Below are 24,492 nucleotides of genomic sequence, written 5' to 3'. Positions count from 1 at the left end.
TAAAATATTTGCAAATCTGCTTAAAAATTTGCTAAAAATAAAATTGCTGAAAAAAGCCTGAAAAAAAAACTATATTAACACCTATATTATCTACAAATCTGCTAAAAGTAATCGTTAAAAAAAGCCTGAAAAAACACCTATAATACTTGCAAATCTGCTAAAAAACAATTTCTAAAAAACACCTGAAAAAAACACTACATTTGCAAATTTGCTAAAAAATAAAATCGCTAAAAAAAGCCTGAAAAAAATGTAGAATATTTGCAAATCTGCTAAAAAAAATTAAAAAAATGCTAAAAACACCTGTATTATTTTCAAATCTGCTAAAAAAAATGCTAAAAAAATGCCTCAAAAACACATATAATATTTGCAAATCTGCTTAAAAAAAATTGCTGAAAAACACCTGAAAAAAAAAACTATATTATTTACAAATCTGTTAAAAGTAATTGCTAAGAAAACGCCTGAAAAAACACCTATAATATTTGCAAATCTGCTTTAAAAAATTGCTAAATACACCTGAAAAAAAACTATATTATTAGCAAATTTTCTAACAATAAAAATGCTAAAAAATGCCTGAAAAAAACGATATTATTTACAAATCTGCTAAAATTAATCACTAAAAAAAGCCTGAAAAAACACCTATAATACTTGCAAATATTCAAAAAAATATCCCTGAAAAAACACCTATAATATTTGCTAATGTGCAAAAAAAACCTTGAAAAAACACCTAAAATATTTGCAAATCTGCTAAAACTAATCACTAAAAAACACCTTTAAAAAAAAAACACCTATAATATTTGTAAATCTGCTGAAAGAAAAAAAAAGCTAAAAATCACCTGAAAAAAACCTATATTAACACCTATATTATTTGCCAATCCGCTAAAAGTAATCACTAAAAAAGCCTGAAAAAACACCTATAATACTTACAAAAATGCAAAAAAATAACCCTGAAAAAACAACTATAAGATTTGCAAATCTGCTAAAAAAAAAAAAAAAAAACTGAAAAAACACCTATAATATTTGCAAATCTGCTAAAAAAAATGCTAAAAACACCTGTATTATTTTCAAATCTGCTAAAAAAAAATGCAAAAAAACGCCTGAAAAAACACATATAATATTTGCAAATCTGCTTAAAAAATTTCTGAAAAACACCCGAAAAAAAACTATATTATTTACAAATCTGCTAAAAGTAATCGCTAAAAAAAACACCTGAAAAAACATCTATAATACTTGCAAATATGCGAAATAACCTTGAAAAAACAACTAAAAGATCTGCAAATCTGCTTAAAAAAAAAAAACTGAAAAAACACCTATAATATTAGCAAATCTGCTTTAAAAAAATTGCTAAAAACACTTGAAAAAAAACGATATTATTAGCAAATTTGCTAACAATAAAATCGCTAAAAAATGCCTGAAAAAAATATATTATTTACAAATCTGCTAAAATTAATCGCTAAAGAAAGCCTAAAAAACACCTATAATACATGCAAATATGCAAAAAAATAACCCTAAAAAAAACACCTATAATATTTGCTAATGTGCAAAAAAAAAGCTTGAAAAACACCTAAAATATTTCCAAATCTGCTGAAAGAAAAAAAAAGCTAAAAAACGCATGAAAAAATCTATAATAATACTTGCAAATAAGCGAAAAAATAACCCTGAAAAAACACCTATAATATTTGCAAATCTGCTTAAAGAAATTGCTAAAAACACCTGATAAAAAAACTATATTATTAGCAAATTTGCTAACAATAAAATCGCAAAAAAATGCTTGTAAAAAAAACTATATTATTTACAAATTTGCTAAAATTTATTGCAAAAAAAAAGCCTGAAGAAACACCTATAATATTTGCTAATCTGCAAAAAAGACCTTGAAAAAACACCTAAATTATTTGCAAATCTGCTAAAAGTAGTCCTTAAAAAAACCTGCTGAAAGAAAAAAAAGCTAAAAAACGCTTGAAAAATACCTATATTAACACCTATATTATTTGCCAATCTGCTAAAAGTAATCGCTAAAAAAGCCTGAAAAAACACCTATAATGCTTACAAATCGGCGAAAAATTAACCCTGAAAAAACACCTATAATATTTGCAAATCTGCAAAAAAAAAAAAAAAAAAAGCTTGAAAAAACATCTATAATAATTGCAAATCTGCTAAAAGTAATTGCTAAAAAAAACCTGAAAAAAACACCTAGAACATTTGCAAATCTGAAAAATAAATGCTAAAAACACCTGTATTATTTTCAAATCTGCTAAAAAAAATATGCTAAAAACACATAAAATATTAGCAAATCTGCTTAAAAATTTGCTAAAGAACACCTAAAAAAATATATTATATATACATATATATATATATATATATATATATATATATATATATATATATATATATATATATAAATATTTGAAAAGATGCAAAAAAAAAAAACGCTTGAAAAAAAAACACCTAAAATATTTGCAAATCTGCAAAAAAAATATTGCTAAAAAACACATGAAAAAAAAACGCTTGAAAAAAAGGTGTGAATGTAGACTCAGAACATTTTTGCCGCGTTTTTTCGCGTGTAGGACAGCCTATTCTTTAATCATAAATTAATGGGCTGCCCTATGTGTATACACGTGACGTCTGGCCGCAGAGGCGGCGTTGAAAGGACACGTTTTTGCTGCCATTGTTCTCTCTGACTCACTGATTGGTCCGGGGGGGGGGGGGGTGCTGTATGTGGGGGGGTCCCGTATTCAGAAAATAGAGGGTCACCCTGTTGGTGAGTCACGCAGCCTTTTGTCCTGAGCCCCTTCACCACCCCTTGGCATCTTGTCCCATCTATTTATATCTGCTTCCATTTTCCGAGGAAAATTCCGTCCAATGGCTGACATTGACAGAGGAAGTCGCACATCCCCCGCCACGTCACATGAATGATTTCCACGGAATTTCAAGCTCTGAGGCGGAGGAAACGGCTGAATCACGGAGGGTCTTCCCGGGGAATTCAGAGGGTCGCGTGCGCAATCATCACACTGAACAGTGAAAGTTCTAATACTCTATTATTAGTCACATCAAAGGGGAATTTCCCTTCGTTATAGATTGTTCCCCATTGCTATAGACAGTTTAAAGCTGAACTCCGGGAACAAAAACTTTTATTAAAATATGAGGGGTCTTCAAAAAATGTCTGCACCTTTATAAACTAATTTATATATATATATATATATATATATATATATATATAAAAGTGCGGGGAAATGTTTGAAGACCCCTCGTATAAAGATATAAACCCTGGTAAAGCACTATGCCCCCTATGTTGTTAAGGGCCTCTTCCCTACAACCCTGGATGGTGGTTGTAGGGAGTCTGGGGACGAGGGGCCTATTGGGCAGACCTAATGCCTTTGTAAACCCAGATATTACCTTGTAAATGTAGCCGTGACATCATCACCGTGCCGCACAGAACCTGTGCAGAGAGCGGAGCTGTGGGAGGGGCCTGCGGGATCTACCTACTTCGGGGAGGGGGTGGAAACCAGAGTCGTTACCAGTGGCGGTGCATCTATACCCTCTCTCCAGCCACCCCCCTCTATCACCAATAGATCGATTCATGCATTGCACGGATCTGTCCATGGCCGCCGCTGCCACCCCCTATTCAGGCGCCCGGCCCCTTTTCGGACGCCGGGCACCTGAATTGCAGCAGTGGGGTATTTTTTTTCTTTTGAAGCGCCTGATTGGAGCCATGAGCTCTAATAGGCATCAAAAGAGGTGACCGGCGTGCGCCATGCTCGGCGCTCGCAGTTCACCCAGCTGTGTTAGAAAAGCAAAAGAATATTCGCTTTCCTAACACTGAACCGCCTCTCCACCAATCAGGTGCTCGGGTCTGTTACCCGTCACCTGATTGGCTTAAAGGACAGGCGCTGTGATTGGACACCTATCAGGCGTCCAATCAAAGGAGAGGTTCGGGAGAAAACATTGAGGACATGGAGGAGCATGAAGGAGCATGGAGGACACTGCTCGTTGGGCGGGAGGGCCACAGTGGCAGCATTCCATGGGCACAGTGGCAGCCTTTGATGGGCACAGTGGCAGCTTTTGATGGGCACAGTGGCTGCATTTGATGGGCACAGTGGCAGTGTTTGATGGCATAGTGGCAGCATTAGATGGGCACAATGGCAACGTTTGATGGCAAAGTGGCAGCATTAGATGGGCACAGTGGCAGCATTCGATTGGGCACAGTGGCAGCTTTTGATGGGCACAGTGGCAGCTTTTGATGGGCACAGTGGCTGCGTTTGATGGGCACAGTGACAGCGTTTGATGGCACAGTGGCTGCATTTGATGGCACGGTGGCAGCATTAGATGGGCACAGTGGCTGCGTTTGATGGCACAGTGACAGCCTTTGATGGGCACAGTGAGGCTGCAAGTGATGTTTTTTTTCCAGAATTTTTCAGTTTGTTTGCGCCCCCCCCCCAAAAAAAAAATGTTGCGCACCAGCCGCCAATGGTCGCCACTCTGCACAAGGACAAGGAGTTTATTCTGACAATGCACCTTGATGAGGATGAGGGGCCTTTTCCTACAACCCTGGATGGTGGTTGTGGGGGTCTGTCTGGGGGCAGAGGGGCCTATTAGGCACACTTAATGCCTTTGTAAACCCAGATTTTACCTTGTAACAGTGCATATATATCACTATGATATCACTGTGCCGTACGAAACCTGTGCAGAGAGCAGAGCTGTGGGAGGGGTCAGCAAGATCTTCCTACTTCAGGAAGGGGTGGAGATGAGACCGGTCACCCTGCACAAGGAGAGAGACTTATTTATTTATTTATTTTTTGGTGGATCTTAAGGGTGCAATAGTGTTTTATTTTCAATCCTTTGGATTTTGAAGGAGCAATAGTGAATTATTATTATTATTATTATTATTTTTTATGAATTATAAGAGTACAATAAGGTTTACATTTTTAATAACAATAAAAAAAAAAAAAAAACATTTACGTACACAAATATTTATTTATTTCAGCACTGTCACTAGATAATTTTTATTTATTTTTTTCATCTTTTTTCTAGATGTAAATTTTTTTTTTTTTTTTAAATTATAAATAGGGGACAACACAATACTGAATCATACATTGCACACCATAGAGTCTCCATAAAGTACACCAACCCACCGGTATCCACATGGTTAACCAAAGCATATTGCAGCAAAAGTTGTCCCGCACCATGGACTTATACAAAAAAAAAAATTCTTTTTTTTTAGGCTGGATTCACACCTATGGCATTTTTAGTGCCATTTGCATTTTGCAGATTTTCACTACACAACGCGTTCCATAGGAAAAACATGTTAAATGGACTGTAGTGCAAATCTGCAAAATGCAAAAAGCACTGAAAATGCCATAGGTGTGAATCCAGCCTAACACTTTTTTTCTATTTTTTTTTTTTTGGGGAATTTTAAGTGTACAATAAGGTTTACATTTTTAATTACAATAAAAAAAAAAAAAAACATTTAAAGTAACAGTGCACAAATACCGTATTTATTTATTTCAGCACTGTCACTACATATTTGTTTTTCCATCTTTTTTCTAGATGTGATAAAAAAAAGTAAAAAAAATAAATAGGGGACAACACCCTACTGAATCATAGACTGCACACCAAAGAGTCCCAATAAGCATAGTGCAGCAAAAGTTGTCCCGCACCATTGACTTAAAAAAATAAATAATTAATTATATAAGGGAAAATACACAAAAAATGGGGAAAAAAAAGAAAAAAGGAGATGAAAGTGTTTTCCTTTCCCCTTTATATATATATATATATATATATATATATATATATATATATATATATATATATATATATATATATATATATATATATATATACATATCATTTTTTTTTCCTGCATTGAAAATGTTTATTAAAGAGAAAGAAAATTACATAATTAAAAGATCACAGATCCAATGTTTACATTTTGTTTGACTTCACAGAAAGAAAGCATATGGCAAAAAATATACAGTAACAGTACTGAAATTAAATTTTATTTAATTGTTTCGAAATGTAAAAAAAAAATTCTTTATAAGAAAAAAAAAATCGAATAACATTTTTTTTAAATTTTTATTTATAGAATAAAATATTGCTAAAAAAAAGCCCACACGAATTAAAGCAAATGTTGACAAATATAATTTGTGTACTCTCACAGTATATGTATATATATATATATATATATATATATATATATACTGTGAGAGTACACAAATGACATTTATTTTTTGGACAATATTTTATATATATATATATATATATATATATATATATATATATAAAATATTGCCCTAAAAACAAATATAATTTGTGTACTCTCTACTTGTGTACTGTCACAATATATATATATATATATATATATATATTACACTATATACAGTATATTATACATATATACATATATATGCATATATATATATATATATTGTACATATATATATATATATATATATATATATATATATATATATATATATATATATACTGTGAGTGAGAGTACACAAATTATATTTGTTTTTCGGACAGTATTTTATATATATATATATATAAAATACTGTCCGAAAAACAAATATAATTTGTGGTGTACTCTCACAGTATATATATATATATATATATATATATATATATATATATATATATATATATATATATATATATATATATATATATATATATATATATATATATATATATATATATATATATATATATGTATATATATTGCCCTGAAAACAAATATAATTTGTGTACCCTCACAATATATATATATATATATATATATATATATATATATATATATATTGCAGTATATACAGTATATTATACAATATATACAGTATATTTATTTTATAATAAATAATATTTATATATAATACTGTATTATATATATATATAATACAGTATATTATACAATATATACAGTATATTATACAATATATAGTATATTTTTTTATTTTATATATATATATATTACAGTATATACAGTATATTATACAATATATACAGTATATTTATTTTATTTTTACTTTTTAAGCTTTTTTTTTTTTTTTCCTACTCAATCATAGATTGCACACGAATCAATAAAGTACAACAATCTATCGGCATCTACAGGGTTAACCAAAGCACATTGCAGCAAAAGTTGTCCCACACCATGGACTTCAAAAAATAGTCTTGTGTTGTAGAACAGAACAACAAAAAAAAATAATAAAAATAAAATTAAGAAAAAAAAAAACAAGCAACACTTTGTAAAGCAACATTGGAAGTTTATTATTTTTTTTCTAAAGATATATATATATATATATATAACAAATAAAAAAAATGGTGAAATTAGAGGATTTATTTTTTGCTGAAATTTTGTGTAGCGGTAATCTTTTTGGCATTCTTTACTCCCAAAAACGATTGCGTTGGCCCCCGGTTTGTATTTTTCATTGAAGCAGTGTGTGTGTGTGTGTGTGTGTGTATAGCAGAGCGTAGTATGTGTGCTGCATAGCAGAGCTCTGTGTGTGTGAGTGTTGGGGGGGGGGGGGGAGTGTGGCTGGAGCTGGCAGCACAGAAGGTCTTACTTGATCCCCCCAGACCCCCCCCCTGCACCTCCACTCGGCTCTGGCTCTTGGCTGGGGCCCAGAAGGCCGGATTCAGGTTTCAGTCTTTGCAGTGAAGGGGGGGAGGGGGGGGGATGTGTTTGCCTGGCAGGATTCTTCATTCTCTCATATTTCTATTTTTCTTCTCATTTCACTCGCTGAGTTTTTCCAGTTTTTTCCAAAGCACAGAACTGCCGAACGTCTGCGGAGCCCGGATCCGCTACCATGCGCTGCTCCTCGGGGAGGTGAAGGTAAGAGGACCTGTCTTCTGCTGAAGACGAGGTTGTGGTGGTGGTGGGGAGGGGGGGGGGGTGCATTGCTGGTGACACAAGTTACAGGAGGGTTTGAATGTCAGGAGCGAGCGATCGAAGAGGGCTCAGCGGCTGCATCCCGCTACGCATGGGTCAACCGTCCTAAAATGTATTTCTGTAGAACTTTCCAGGCTTGTTCCAGTTCTGATTTTCTTTTGGATATTCCTAAAACTCTACCAGGCGGGTCTACGGAAAAAAAAAATCTCCTGGACCTGCTCCTTATGGTTGATGCAATATTTCTCCCCCCCCCCCCCCCCCAACCCAAAGCAAGCATTACTGGGGATTTAAAAATTCCAGCATTCTGATTTATTTTTTTTGCGTCTGTTTTTTTTATTTTATTTTTATTTTTTTTGACGGACGGCACATCTATAAAAAATTTACGGTGTATTTATTTAAAAAAAAATGCTCATAGCCATTAAAATGTGCAAATGAGGACAAATCGAATGTTCTCAGAGCTATAGTCAATGCAGATCGAATGTAAACGAGAGGGGGTAAATACCACATTATGGCCACTAGATGGTGCTGACTATCACATGAAACAAGTCTGCATCTTCAGTTCCATCTAGTGGCCATAAGGATAAGTATTTTCCCCAATTCACACGTTTGTATGTGGCCGGAGAACATTCGGTTTTGCCCAATTCGCACAGAACAAATGTACACACCCTTTCCACAAACTGCTACGCAAATCTTTTATTTTATTTTTTTTTATTTTGTATTATTATTATTTGTTTATTTTTTATTTTATTTTTTTTATTTATTTTTTTGGGGGAGAAATACACAGAAATGCACCCCTTTGTGCAAGCGCTAAATTTTTGTTCAGATTTTAAGCTTTTTTAAGCCCTCCTGTTTTTTTTTTGTTTTTTTTTAATGAAAGCATCAGGATGCATGTCTCTTCTTATCTGTCCATATGAAGAGGAAGTTTTCATTTGCTACTTCAAAAATACAATGCGGTTTTGAACCTGAAAGTTTCTAATTTTTCACACTGAAGCCAAAAGGTTAAACTTTTATTCCATTTTTTAGTAGGTTTTCAACTCATTTCTGAACAGTTTTTAGTCTGTTCTGAGTAGTTTTTAGTCCTTTTTTTTACAGAAGTTTTCTTTCTCTTTTTCAGGCAGTTTTCAGTCAGTATTTGGTACTTTTTTTTTAGCATGTTCTAAGCAGTTTCGGTTCTTTTTTAGGGAGTTATCAGTTATCCCATCTAGGAAGTTTTTGGTTCTTTTTGTTAAGCAGTTTTCAGTTGTTTTTTTTCCAGCAGTTTTCATTCAGTTTTAGCTCCCTTTTTTTTCTGTCCATTCTAAGCTGTTTTCTGTACTTTTTTAAGCAGTTTTCAGTCTTTTCTCATCAGTTTTTGGTCCTTTTTTAAGCATTTTTCAGTCTGTTCTAATCAGTTTTTTGGTTCTTTCTTTTTATACCATTTTCAGTCCCTTCATTTCTTTTTGTTAAGCAGTTTAAGTCTTTTTATTAACCACTCCTTTTTTAAGCATTTTTCAGTCTGTTCTAATCAGTTTTTTGGTTCTTTCTTTTTATACCATTTTCAGTCCCTTCATTTCTTTTTGTTAAGCAGTTTAAGTCTTTTTATTAACCACTTTTCATTTCTTTTTTTAAGCAGTTTTTGGTTCTTTTATAGGCAGTTTTCAGTCACTTCTAAGAAGTTTTCCATCCTTTTGTTAAGCAGTTGTCGGTCCTTTTTTCTTTCATTGCGTTTTCAAACAGTTTTTGGTACCTTTTTTAGACAGTTTTCAGTCTTCAGTCTTTTCTAAGCAGTTTTTGATCCATTTTAAGCAGCTTTTAGCCAGTTGTATACAGTTTTTTTGGTCCTTTTTAGGCGGTTTTTGTTAAGCAGTCTGTTGTATGCAGCTTTTGGTTCTTCTTTTGGCAGTTTTCAGTCCCTTCTAAGAAGTTTTCATTTCTTTTTGTTAAGCAGTTTCAGTTCTTTTTTTCAGCACTTTTCAATTATTTTTAAGCAGGTTTTTTTTATTCTTTTTAGGCGGTTTTCAGTCACTTCTAATGCCGCGTGCACACGACCAGACTTTCCGGCAGACTAGGTCCGATGGACTTTTCAGCGGAGTTCTGATGGACTTTCCGAATAAACGGACTTGGTCACACACAATCACACCAAAGTCCGACGGATTCAAACGTGATGACTTACGACCGGACTAGAATAAGGAAGTTCATAGCCAGTAGCAAATAGCTACCCTAGTGTCGGTTTTCGTCCGTAGGACTAGCATACAGACGAGCGGCTTTTTCGACTGGACTTGAGTCCATCGGAAAGATTTGAAACATGTTCTAAATGTAAAGTCTGCCTGATTTTTAGACAGCAAAGGTCCGATGAAGCCCAAACACGATCGAATTGTCCGGCTGATTCGTTCTGCCTGACCTTTGCTGTCAAAAAAGTCCGGTCGTGTATACACGGCATAAGACGTTTCCTGTCCTTTTGTTAGGCGGTTTTCAGTCCCTTTTTTTCATAAGTTTTTGTGGCTTTTTTAAATAGTTTTTGGTCTCTTATTTAGCCAGTTTTCAGGTTTTTCTAAGCAGTTTTTGTTTCTTTTTAAGCAGTTTTTGTTCTGTTATAAGCAGTTTTTGGTTCTTTTTTAGGCAGTTTTTCGTCCCCTCTAAGAAGTTTTCCATCCTTTTGTTAAGCAGTTTTTAGTCCTTTTTTTAAGAAGTTTTTGTTGCTTTTTAAGCAGTTTTTGGTCCCTTTTTTAGCCAGTTTTCAAGGTTTTTCTAAGGAGTTTTTAGTCTGTTCTTAGCAGTTTTTGGTTCTTTTTAGGCAGTTTTCAGTCCCTTCTAGGAAGTTATCGGTTCCTTTAGTTAAGCTGTTTTCAGTCCTTTTTTAAGCAGTTTTTGGTCCCTATTTAAACAGTTTTCAGTCCCCTTTTAAGCAGTTTTCGGTCCTTTTTTAAGCAGTTTTTGGTCCGCACCTTGTAGTTTTACACAGCTTTAAAAAGAAGGGTTAGAAAATGATGGAGAGATTTTGGTATTCTTTAAAAGAAAGATGAGCAACTGACAGAGCTGCGATAAAAGCTTCCGTTAAAATAATTTTTCTGTTTGACATTTCTGATTTTATGAAAAAAAAAAGTATTAATTTGCACATGATCTAGGGGAGCTTCAGTGCATTGCATGTCTTAGCCCTTGTACACACGGTCGGACATTCCAACTACAATATCCGATGGATTTTGTCCAAAACTTGTGTTGCATACACACGGTCGGACAAATTTGTTGGAAAATCCGATCGTTCAGAATGTGGTGACGTAATTTCGTTATGACGGGACTACGTTCAGGCTAGTAGCCAATAGCTTTGGTCTAGGAATATGATCTGAGCATGCGTGACACTTTGTCCGATCGGAATTATCTACAAACGATAGGACAAAGTCCCATCGGACCATGCTGTCGGAAAATTTTATAGCCCAGCTCTAAAACTTTGTCGGTCGGATATTCCGACGGAAACAGTCCGATGGAGCCCACACGCGGTCGGCTTATCTGATAACACGGTCCAATCGGACATTTTCCGTCGGGATGTCCGACCGTGTGTACAGGGGCTTACAGAGACAAGGTAGAAAATGAACTAGATATGTCTTTTGGATACAATATAGACCTAGTGGCAACTGCTTGCCTTAGAATGGCCATAGAGGACCCCGAACTGCACCAATGTGACACTCTGGTAAGGATGGGGCTTTTTAGGTTTACCGTAAGGCAACATAAATTTGACATTCTCTGCATGGTATAGATGCTCCTTCTCCCTTCTCATTGAGAAGATGGGATGGGTGTAGTTATGTATACAGGTAAACTTCTGCCTGTATACATGATATGTGTGCACTGGACCAATAGTATTTAAGCTTGATTCCAATAGATATACAATGGAATGTGTCTTCCTTCAAAGGAGCTGATATGTAATGAAGGTGTAGTATAGGTGAACCTTGATCTAGTCCTCTTTGATGGCAACAAAACGAGCGCTCAACAGATGATAAACTGTGAGGTGGGTATTGAGGAGCACCTAGTACAGAAGTTCATATCACTCACGAATCTTTTTCAAATGTTTATGTTCATGAGCATCAAATAAAGCCAACGCATTTCGGGGGGGGGGGGGGGGGCTTCCTCAGGGTTGCTTATAGCATACTTTAATAGACAATATGATGGCAATATGGCAGACAGACTCAACCAGAGGTGAGCTACAGACTCAGGTCTGGTCACTGGTATTCAACCTGGCTAACTATGTAACTAGTCAATAAACAACGGGCTGAGGGCCTTTACCCCAACATGGGTTAGATGTATTTAATGCTCTTAACCAATAAACATTTCAAAGAGCCCTCTGAGTGATATAAATGTTCCTCAATACCCACCCCAGAGTTTATGTTATTAAGGGAAGGGCAAATCCCAAGAACCAGGTAGTCCATGTTATGAAAAATTAGGGCTTGCGCTAACCGTTTATGAACACTTTAGTGAATTGTGCTCAAAATTGTGTGACCCCAAACCTTATGTTGAATCCCATTGAAATCTATGTTGTCTATCAATTCTGTCCATTTATGCATCTAATAAACAAACCATTGTTAAAAAAAAGAAGCTGGGCACGGCCATGGGGGCCAAAGAGGGTCTCTCACCACTGTACAGTATTTTTTAGCATTGGTGTATGCCCCCATTGCAGTACCCAGCATTTTTTTCTTTTTTGTTACTTTCATTTGGCTTTAAGGGTGACACTGAAAATACACAAATCCTTTAAATTACAGGTTAGGAAATGCCTTTAAACTGTACTTGGTGTTATGGAACAGTATGTTTTTCATGGACAGCATACACTGGCAGCACATGTTTGGCTGTGGAATGAGTTTATATTTTCATAATAAACTTCATAATACAGCAGCAGCTCCCCAATCTGATTTTTTCGGCTAGTTTTAGCAATGAGCAACAACCACAACAGATCTAAGAAAAAAAGGTCTACAGCTAAGGCAGGTACAGCTCGGTAAAAACTGGCCAGTTTGGTGGCATAGCTGGTAAACTCCTTTTCATTGCAATGCCACAGTTCATTAACTCTTAAAGATTTAACAACAATCCTGCGTATTATTAAAATAAAATAAAAAATGTCAGAGCTATTCATCCTGTGAAACTGCATGTGCATTCATTCTGTGCGAATGGGGGCCAAAATTTTTTTATAAGGCTATTTTCTCTCCAGGTCGAATGTTCTCCATAGAGCGAATTAGGAAAATACCACATTATGGGCACTGGATGGAGATCAGGGAGAAATAAATATTTCCCGTGGTCACCAGCTTCACCTAGTGGCTAATACACAGTATTTTCTTGATTCATGCTTTTTTGTATGGAGAATAGCATTTGGCCTGGAGAGAAGATAGTTCTGCGAATGTTTCATAAGTACACCTATCTTTCATTGGTTTCTTTGGAGGTTAATGAAATGCCTAGCTTACTAAAACTATGGCAAAGCAATGTGGCGGTGTGCCGAGTATGAAGTGTAGCTCCAATCACGGTGAAGAGCCATGTGTATGCTGCACTCCCCTCAAATAGCATAGAGGGGTTCTTGGAAGGAAGTCTGCCAATTATATCCTATATGATGACACACTACTAAGCATATATAGAGCTCTTTTGTTTGAGAGGCCCAATTATCTGGTGAGTCACCGGTATATAGATTTAACTGGATTTAACCCTAGCAGAAAATAAATACAGTAAATAAAAGATAAATGGAGGGGAAGGGCAGCAGGCAGGCGAGTGCTTTTTGCTGATACAGAAAAAAGTTGCCCTGAGGAGGACTGCTGGGTCTATAGGACTGTGAATATGCGGGTGCCCCCCATAGCCCACCATTACAGTGCCTAATATAGTACAGTATAGCACAGCATGGGACAGAATAGTACACTATATACCAGTATAGTACAATATAGTTCAGTATAGAATAGTACTGTGCAGTATAGCAAAGTATAGCACACTATAGCACAGTAAAGACCAGTATAGTACAGTATAGCATACTATAGACCAGTATAGCTCACTATAGCACAGTAAAGCCTAGCATAATACAATATAGTATAGTAAAACCCACCATAGCACAGTATGGCCCAGTCTAGTACCGTACAGCACAGTATAGCTCATCTAGCACTTTATAGTACAGTATAGTATAGTATAGCCCACTATACTACAGTATAGAGCAGTGTTCATCAACCCAGTCCTCAGGACCCACTAACAGGCCAGGTTTTATGTATTAGCTTGGGGAGATGCAGACTAGAATAGTGCAATCACTGAGCAGCAAATGATTTCACCTGTGATGTATTTCAGTTATCTTGCAAACCTGGCCTGTTAGTGGGCCCTGAGGACTGGGGTGATGACCACTGGTATAGAGTATAGCACAGTATAGCCTGGTAGAGTATAGTACTGTATAGCACAGAATAGTATAGTATACTGCAATATAGCCAAGCATAGTACAGTATAGCCCAGTATAGTACCCTACAGTACAGTATAGCTCATATAGCACAATATAGTACAGCATAGTCCACTAAAGTATAGAATAGCAGTAATTATTGGACAGTATAGCACTGTATAGCCTGGCAGAGTATAGTACTGTATAGCACAGAATAGTACAGAATACTACACTATAGCCCAGTATAGCACAGTATGGTACAGCATAGTCCACTATAGTACAGAATAGTAGAGTATTGGACAGTATAGCACCATATAGCCTGGTAGAGTATAGTACCATATAGCACGGAATAGTACAGTATACTAGAATATAGCCCAGTATAGCACAGAATAGTACAGTATACTAGAATATAGCCCAGTATAGCACAGAATAGTACAGTATACTAGAATATAGCACAGTATAGTACAGTATAGCACAATAAAGGCTAGTATAGTACAATATAGTATAGCCCCGTATAGTACAATATAGCACTGTAAAGTACAGTATAGTACTGTATAGCACAGAATAGTACATTATAGCCCAGTGTAGATAGCCCAGCACAGTATTTCTCATTATAGCACAGTAAAGCCTAGTATAGTACAGTAAAGTATAGTATAGCCCACTATAAGACAGAACAGCCCAGTATAGCACAAAATAGTACAGTATAGCACAGTATAACCAAGTATAGTACAGCACAGTATAGTGCAGTGCAGTATAGCACAGTATAGTACTGTATAGCCAACTGTAGCACAATATAGCCCAGAATAGCAAAGTATAGTATAGTATAGTACAGTATAGTACTGTATAGCCCACTATAGCACAATATAACCCAGTGCAGTATAGCCCAGTATAGCAAAGTATAGTATAGTACAGTATAGTCCAGTGTAGCACTGTATAGTACAATATAGACTAGCATAGTACAGTATAACATCACATCTCTCTATACAGATTGTCAGCTCTTCCTAACAAATCCAGTACCCCTCCCCCGATAATATGGCAGCCATATGGCCACCCTTCTATAGTAGGAGACAGACTTTCTATTCCTTGAGCTCATTGGCTCTGGTGACTCAGCTGGCCAAAGCCAAAGACTAAACCGCGGTTGTTTGTTTCATAAACGTATCATCCAGCAGTTCATGATTTGTCCCAAATACAAATCCCGGGGATTCACTAAGACCCCCAATGTTAAGGGAAACCTGCACCCCCTCCCTATCTGTGAGCCGCCTCCATCATTATCAATGGAAGTACATTGTATCTGTGGTCTGGTATGGAAGGGACACTCATACTGGCCTCCTATGCTGTGCCGTGTGACCTGCGCCCCACCCGACTCCTCCCACCAGGCGGACCGTAGTGTTGCTTTCATGTGTTTTATCTTTATGTATTTATTGTGTTAAACCTTTTTTTTAAAAACATATTTATTTATTTTTTGTATTTCTTCAGCAAATAGGACACATTGTATATAATGATATTGTAAACTTCAATGTATTTTTCAATTAGGCAGAGGCAGCCAAACGGCAATCAGGCAGCGTTTTCCAAACCAGGAGCCATGGCAAAAAAACTAAAATGTGTGGGTGGGGGGCATGGGCGGTGGGTGGCGGAGCGTCTGGCAAGCGTTTTTTTTTTTACGAGAGGCAAACGCAGGGCTGGGACAAGTGGTGGGCAGGAGGAGTGGCTGTCCTGGGTACTGTGGTATCATGTGAGTTGGTGCGGGGGGGGGGGGAGCACCACAAGGAGATGGGAGGGAATTGGGTTGGGAGGGGGAATTTGGGGGCAGCAAGGTGTAAGAATTGTTCTAGGAGGGGAAATTGGGTGGAGGGGATGCTAAGAGTGGTGACTTAGGGGTATTTATGTTGGGAGAGGGGATGGGGAAAATAATTAGTGCTGGGCGGGGAGATTTGGGGGGGGGGTTTGTGCCAGAAGAGGTGATATGGGAGTTTTTTCTTTGGAAAGGGGGGGGGGATTTGTGCTAGTAGGGATGATTGGGGCATTTGTGCTAGGAGGAGAAATTGGGGGTGGAGGGATTTATGCTGGGGGAGGGGGATTTGGGTTGTTTTATCTAGAAGAGGTGATATTGTAGCGGGGAGAGGGAGGATTTGGAGTGGTGGAGGGACAGGATGTGTACTTGGAGAAAACATTTGAGGGATTTGAAGGGTAGAAGGATTTGTGCTAGGAGGGGTTATTTTTTAGGGATGACTGGAGGGGATTTGTGCCAAGAGGGGAAATTGGGTGGGGGATTTGTGCTGGGAGGGGGTATTTGGAGTGGAGGGGGATGTGTGCTTGGAGAAGAAAATTGAGGAATTTAAAAGGATAGAGTATTTGTGTTAGGAGGGGAGATTTTTTTGGGGGGGGGGTGGGGATTGTGCTAGTAGGGATGATTGGAGAGTATTTGTGCTAAGGGGAAATTGGGTGGGGGATTTGTGCTGGGAGGGGGCATTTAGAGTGGGGGGTGGGTGCTTGGAGAAGAAAATTGAGGAATTTAAAAGGATAGAGTATTTGTGCTAGGAGGGGTGATTTTTTTTTGGGGGGGGGGGTTGTGCTAGTAGGGATAATTGGGGGGTATTTGTGCTATGAGGGGAAATTGGGTGGGGGGATTTGTGCTGGGAGGGGGCATTTGGAGTGGTGCGGGGGGGGGGGGGGGAGTGTGTGCTTGCAGAATTTTTATTTTAGGGATTTGAAGGGTAAGGGATTTGTGCTAGTGGGGGTGATTTTTTATGGGGGGGGGGATTGTGTGCTAATAGGGATGATTGGAGAGTATTAATGCTAAGAGGGGAAAGTGAGTGGGGGATTTGTGCTGGGAGGGGGCATTTGGAGTGGGGGAGGGAGTGGGTGTTTGGAGATTTTTATTTTTTTTAGGGATTTGAAGGTTAGGGCTTTTGTGCAAGGAGGGTGATTTCTTTTTTTCTAGGTGGGATTTATGCTAGTAGGGATGATTGTGGGGGTATCTGTTCTAGAAGGTGAAATGGGGGGGGGGGGGGGGGTTGTGGCGGGAGAGGGGATTTGGAGTGGGGGTGGGGGGATGGGGAATTTGAAGGGTAAAGGGTTATTTTTTTGTTCTGGGGGGGGGGGGGTTGTGCTAGTATGGATGATTGGGGGGTATTTGTGAGAGGAGGGAAAATTGGGGAGAGGGTGGATTTGTGCTGTAAGGGGGATGTTTACTTGGAGAAAAGAAAAATAGAGGGATTTGAAGGGTAGAAGATTGTGCTGGGGGAGTGATTTTTTTTGGGGGGGCGGTTTCGCATGTTTGCTGGGCTCTAGATGACCTTGTCCTGACACTGGGCAAACGCACCAGGAAAACGCACCGTTAATACATCATATTAGGCGTCTTCTTTTTCCATGTCTAAGTGGAGTCCTTATAGAGAACTTTTTTTTTTTATCATCTCTTTGCTGAAAATAGCGGGCTGCCCGGATACAGGGGAACGTCTTTTTTTTTGGGGGGATTTAAAACGGTCAGAAAACTTTTATAAGTCACTGAAAACTGCGTAAAAGTGAAATATTCCGGGATGACTTTCTTATTTTGGAATGACGTAGAATCCGGGGCTCCGTGTCCGGCAATAAATGTTCACTTTACTTTACTGTAAACCCCGACCACACAGACTGATCCTTCCCCTCTATAAACATATAAACACTTTCTATATTGTGCAGTATATGATCGGGGTGGATGATCATAGTAATTTCTTATTAGCATCAGCGCCATCTAGTGGCTAGAATAGGTCAGAGTCTATATATATATGTATGATAATAATAATAACAACTAATAATAATAATAACAATAATAATAATAATAATAGTGAGTGACTGTGGGGGGACATTAGAGTGTAAGCTCTTCTGTTCAGAGACTGATGTGACTGGCTCAGTGTTCTCTGTACAACACTGCGGTATATGTCAGAGCTATATCAATGTATAATAATAGTGTGTGACTGTGGGGGGACATTAGAGTGTAAGCTCCTCTGGTACAGAGACTGATGTGACCGGCACTACAGTATATGTCAGAACTATATAAATAAATAATAATAATTCAGAGAGGCGACCAACTTCTCCTGGTTTTTCAATGCCTCATCCAGAGACTTCAGCTTGGAAACTTCTCTCTTACTGTTTCCAGACTTCCTGTGCAGAGATTTTTTATTTTTTTTTCTGAGATCCTCTTTCATGACAGTAAGTTTCTGTTCCTCCTTTAGAAATGCGGCGAAGTCTTTTCACCACTCTATCCTGGAGGACTGGTAAGCATTCCTTTTGCATAGAGACAGGCCCAGGATCCATTGCAGCTTGAGCACATGGAGTAGGCCTCAGTGCCTCTGGAGAGCCTCCACCTTTGTCTTCCCCCCACCTGCTGCATGGTGGTTGGGGGGGGGGGGAGAAGCCTGCAGGACAGGCCCAGGCTTGAGGTTTCCTCCAACTGAGAGCAATTCAGAGTGAGCCAACAGCACCTTTAAAGACAGCACCGCCTGGTGGAGAAGCTCCTCTGGTACAGAGACTGATGTGACTGGCTCAGTGTTCTCTGTACAGTACTGCAGTATATGTCAGAACTATATAAATGTATAATAATAATAGTGTGTGACTGGGGGGGGGGGACATTAGAGTGTAAGCTCTTCTAGTACAGATACTGATGTGACTGGCTCAATGTTCTCTGTACAGGACTGCAGTATATGTCAGAGCTATATAAATGTATAATAATAATAGTGTGTGACTGGGGGGGGGGGGGACATTAGAGTGTAAGCTCTTCTAGTACAGAGACTGATGAGACTGGCTGAGTGTTCTCTGTACAGCACTACAGTATATGTCAGAACTATATAAATGAATAATAATAATTGTGAGAGAGGCGACCAACTTCTTCTGATTTTTCAATGCCTCTTCCAGAGACTTCAGCTTGCAGACTTCCCTCTTACTTTTTCCAGACTTGCTGTGCAGGGATTTCTTTTTCCTGAGATCCTCTTTCATGACAGCAAGTTTCTGTTCCTCTTTAGAAATGCGACAAAGTCTGTTCACCACTCTATCCTGGAGGACTGGTAAGGATACCTCTTACATAGGGACAGGCCCAGGATCCATTCCAGCTTGAGCACATGGAGTAGGCCTCAGTGCCGCTGGAGAGCCTCTGCCTTTGTCTTCTCCCCCCACCCGCTGCATGGTGGTTGGGGGAGAAGCCTGCAGGACAGGCCCTGGCTTGATGTTTCCTCCAACTGAGAGCAAAGCGGAGTGAGCCGACAGCACCTTGAAAAACAGCACCGCCTGGTGGAGAAGCTCCTCTGGTACAGAGACTGATGTGACTGGCTCAGTGTTCTCTGCACAGCACTACAGTATATGTCAGAGCTATATAAATGAATAATAATAGTGTGTGACTGTGGAGAGACATTAGAGTGTAAGCTCCTCTGGTACAGAGACTGAAAGCAGAAAAGCCGGTGTGGTAGAGGTGGTGTGATGATAACATGTCCTCGCTCTCCTTTACAATGTGATCTGGTTACACGGAGACAAGTTATATCTCTGCATTACTTATACAGAAATGTCCGTTTCCCCCGCGCTGTCCGCTGATCACACAACCATAAACATTTGTTTTTTGGGGGGTTTTTTTCCGAGCAACCCGAACCTACCGCAAGATAATAAATCTCTAAGCTTGTATTTTCATCGTGAAATTGTTGTCCTCGGCTTTATCATAATGACTTCTAATTATATAATATGTCACTGAAGACTCTTGTCATTGGATAATCGCTGCTTAGATAATTTGCTTTAATGTCTAATTGCAGATTTTTTTTTAAAGTGAAATGAAACCCGGGACAGATGTGGGTGGAGGTGACTAAAGGAAATGAACTCTTCTTCTAAAGAGAAACGTTGGCAGACTGAGAACGCATTTTAGGGGGGAGATTAACTTAATGTAATCCTTGCATTGCTTGCTGTTCCATATTTTCATTCTTGCATTTTTAATTTGTAAATGCTCCCCCTAGTGGCTGTTTATATATCAGAGAATGGGAATAGTATCCTTGGTTATGACCAGAGCTCATCGTGTATAGGTCTATGACTAATTTGCTATATATATATATATATATATATATATATATATATATATATATATACACGCACACACACACATACTATATATTGACAACAGTATTGTGACACATGCCTTTACATGCAACACTAACTTTAATGCCACCCCAGTCTTAGTCCGTAGGGTTCAATATTGGGTTGGCCCACCCTTTGCAGCTATAACAGCTTCAACTCTTCTGGGAAGGGCGTCCACAAGGTTTAGGAGTGTGTCTATGGGAATGTTTGATTATTCTTCCAGAAGGGCATTTGTGAAGTCAGGCACTGATGTTGGACGAGAAGGCCTGGTTTGTAGTCTCCGCTCTAATTCATCCCAAAGGTGTTCTATCGGGTTAAGGATCAGGACTCTGTGCAGGCCAGTCAAGTTCCTCCATCCCAAACTCGCTCATCCGTGTCTTTATGGACCTGAACACACCGCTGCTTTCCTTTTCTGAGAGACAACCAACTTCTCCTGCTTTTTCAATGCCTCTTCCAGAGACTTCAGCTTGGAGACTTCCCTTTTAAGCCCCATACACACTATCAGTTTTTCTGCTTAGTTTTTACTTCAGATTCACCAAAACCATATAACATGAGGTCAAACCTTAGGAGTTTCAATTTGTATGCAATCAGGCAGGCCCTTGCACTACATGGTTTTGGTAAACCTGAAGGAAAAACTGTTTCCAGACTTACTATGCAGAGATTTATTTTTCCTGAGATCCTCTTTCATGACAGCAAGTTTCTGTTCCTCCTTTAGAAATGCGGCTAAGTCTGTTCACCACTTTATCCTGGAGGACTGGTAAGGATTCCTCTTGCATAGGGACAGGCCCAGGATCCATTGCAGCTTGAGCACATGGAGTAGGCCTCGGTGCCTCTGGAGAGCCTCCGCCTTCGTCTTCCCCCCCACCTGCTGCATGTTTGTTGGGGGGAGAAGCCTGCAGGACAGGCCTGGCTTGATGTTTCCTCCAATTGAGAGCAAAGCAGAGTGAGCCGACAGCACCTTGCAAAACTGCACCGCCTGGTGGAGAAGCTCCTCTGGTACAGAGACTGATGTGGCTGGCTCAGGGTTCTCTGTACAGCACTGCGGTATGTGTCAGAGCTATATAAATGTATAACAATAATAGTATGTGACTGTGGGGGGGGGGGGCATTAGAGTGTAAGCTCCTCTGGTACAGAGACTGATGTGACTGGCTCAGGGTTCTCTGTACAGCACTGCGGTATATGTCAGAGCTATATGAATGTATAATAATGGTATGTGACTGTGGGGGGTTGGTGTGATGTCTCTGTGTAACCAGATCACATTGTAAAGGAGAGCGAGGACACGTTATCAAGTTATATCTCTGCATTACTTATACAGAAATGTCCGTTTCCCCCGCGCTGTCCGCTGATCACACAACCATAAACATTTGTTTTTTGAGGGGTTTTTTTTCCGAGAAACCCGAAACCTACCGCAATAAAATAAATCTCTAAGCTTGTAAGAATTTTCATCGTGAAATTGTTGTCCTCGGCTTTATCATAATGACTTCTAATTATATAATATGTCACTGAAGACTCTTGTCGTTTCATAATCGCTGCTTAGATAATTTGCTTTAATGTCTAATTGCAAATTTTTAAAAGTGAAATGAAACCCGGGACAGATGTGGGTGGAGGTAACTAAAGGAAATGAAGTCTTCTTCTAAAGAGAAACGTTGGCAGACTGAGAACGCATTTTAGGGGGAATGAACTTTATGTAATCCTTGCATTGCTTGCTGTTCCATATTTTCATTCTTTTATTTTTAATTTGCAAATGCTCCCCCTAGTGGCTGTTTATATATCAGAGAATGCGAATGGTATACTTGGTTATGAACAGAGCTCTTCATGACTAGATCAATGACTAATTTTATATATATATATATATATATATATATATATATATATATATATATATATATATATATATGTATATATGTATATATATATATATATATATATATATATATATATATGTATGTGTATATATATATATATATATATATATATATATATATATATATATATATATATGTGTGTGTATGTATATGTATGTGTGTGTGTGTATATGTACGTATGTGTACAATATATTGCCAAAAGTATTGGGACTCCTGCCTTTACCCGCACTTGAACTTTATTGGCATCCCAGTCTTAGTCCGTAGGGTTCAATATTGCGTTGGCCCGTCCTTTGCAGCTATAACAGCTTCAACTCTTCTGGGAAGGCTGTCCATAAGGTTTAGGAGTGTGTAAAGGCAGGTGTCCCAATACTTTGTGTGTGTGTTTGTGTGTGTGTGTGTGTGTGTGTAATTTATATGTGTATATATAACTATATAAATATATATATATATATATATATATATATATATATATATATATATATATATATATATATATATATAATTTATTTATTTATATATTTTTTTTAGATTTTTTTTTTTTATTTCTGTATATATATATATATATATATATATATATATATATATATATATATATATTATTTTATTTAGATTTTATTTCTGATTTTAGATTTATTTTATATTTTATTTCTTTTTTTTTTTCGATTTTATTTATTTATATTTTATTTCTTTTTTTTTAAGATTTTATTTATTTATATTTTATTTCTTTTTTTTTTTTTAGATTTTATTTATTTATATTTTATTTCTTTTTTTTTTAGATTTTATTTATTTATATTTTATTTCTTTTTTTTTTTTAGATTTTATTTATTTATATTTTATTTCTTTTTTTTTTTAATACACACTGATAAACTGATTACAATAAAAAAAAAAAAAAAAAAGTAAAGTAAATTGTTTTAAAGATTTTAAAGTTTTAACGCAGTAATTAGAGGCACGGTGCCATCTGAAGAATGGGGTGGTTTGTTTTTTTTTTTTTTTTTTTTTTTTTTTTTTTGCAATTTTTCTATTTTTTATTTTATTTTTTGGGGTGGTTTGTTTTACCACAAACACCTTCAGCCTGCATGTGATCACTGTGATTGGCTGTCCTGGAGATCACATGATTGGGATATGTCAGAGCTACAGTATATAAATGTATAATAATAATAGTGTGTGACTGTGGGGAGAGGGGACATTAGAGTGTAAGCTCCTCTGGTACAGAGGCTGATGTGACTGGCTGTGTGTTCTCTGTACAGCACTGCGGTATATGTCAGAGCTATATTATAACCGTGTGGGAACATTAGAGTGTAAGCTCCTCTGGTACAGACGATGTGGTTGGATTAGCCCTCTGTAATACAAGAGATGTATTGTTACAATTTGTGGATACATTGTTGCACTTTCGGTGGCTGTGTGCCGCGCGGTGATTGGCTGTGCAGATTTCGGGTTGTAGGACTGGTGTGATGGGGGTCAGTAGAGTGTCAGAATGTGAGAAATGTAAACACTAGGTGGGTGATCCGATGTGCCTGGCCGCCCCCCCAGATGTTGGTCCTCGTCCCTCGCAGAGGCCAGCAACCGCCCCGTATAACAGCTGGGACGCCGCTTATTATGACAACAAGCGGCGGAGGGGGGGAGTCCCTTTATAAAGCTGCGCCTGATTTTCAGGAAAATTCTTGATGAGCGCGGAGGGAGCCCGGGATAAACATCTGTCCCATCGTTAGCCTGTAAATCTCCGACTTCCTCTGTTGTGAGTAAATAAAATCGACTCTGGAACGCGAGGCGGGCGTTACGGGGAGATGGCGTACCGTGCCATGCAGTCTCTGTATAGATTGGTTCTTTCGATCATGCATGCATTCCCCTCATGTGGGCAAAGCCAAGCATTGCCCTTCAAGCTATTTATCACCTCTCACAGAGTTCATAGCACTGCCCCCGACGATACCTCCATCTGCTGTTCTCTCCGGAAGGATGGTGCCATCGTTGTTCAGGCATCATCCGTCTACTTCCTGGGCTCAGAGATCATGTAGATCCTGGTGTCCAGTCCTTGGCTGCGTTCACAAATGTCTGACACAGATCTGCCCCCTAGATACAATGTTACAGTGTTGCAGCCTCAGGGCTGTCTTAGACACAGGGCAAAAAGGTCAGCTTCCCCTGGGGCCCAGTCACTGTTGTGGGGCCCAAAGCAGCCACCCCTTAAGCCCCCCGCAAATAGTTGATAAGAAGATTTGGGAGGGCCCAAGAAAATGTTTGCCTGGGGTCCAATAAATATTAAAGACGGCCCTGTGCAGTCTGATCACTGAGGGGAAGGGGAGACGGAG

The 24,492-nt window shown here is 38.1% G+C and overlaps 1 protein-coding gene across 3 annotated transcripts in view; it reads left to right on the top strand.

The window, feature by feature from the left end:
• IL11RA (interleukin 11 receptor subunit alpha) overlaps positions 1 to 24,492 on the top strand; it is a 219,568-nt gene that overhangs the window by 94,550 nt on the left and 100,526 nt on the right. Inside the window, exon 1 of one of the 3 annotated variants that reach the window (XM_077478176.1) lies at positions 7,655 to 7,825. The exons of the other annotated variants lie outside the window; for them this stretch is intronic. Within the exon in view, the coding sequence (XP_077334302.1) occupies positions 7,670 to 7,825 (156 nt within the window). The 5' untranslated portion in view covers positions 7,655 to 7,669. Of the gene's footprint in view, positions 1 to 7,654; positions 7,826 to 24,492 lie in introns of those variants that run through there. 3 annotated transcript variants of the gene reach the window in all.

This window comes from Lithobates pipiens, unplaced genomic scaffold (genome assembly GCF_037356315.1).
Source record: "Lithobates pipiens isolate NorthernLeopardFrog02 unplaced genomic scaffold, aLitPip1_a1.2 Scaffold_13, whole genome shotgun sequence".
Taxonomy (NCBI): domain Eukaryota; kingdom Metazoa; phylum Chordata; class Amphibia; order Anura; family Ranidae; genus Lithobates; species Lithobates pipiens.
This window is presented reverse-complemented; position numbering and strand designations above follow the sequence as displayed.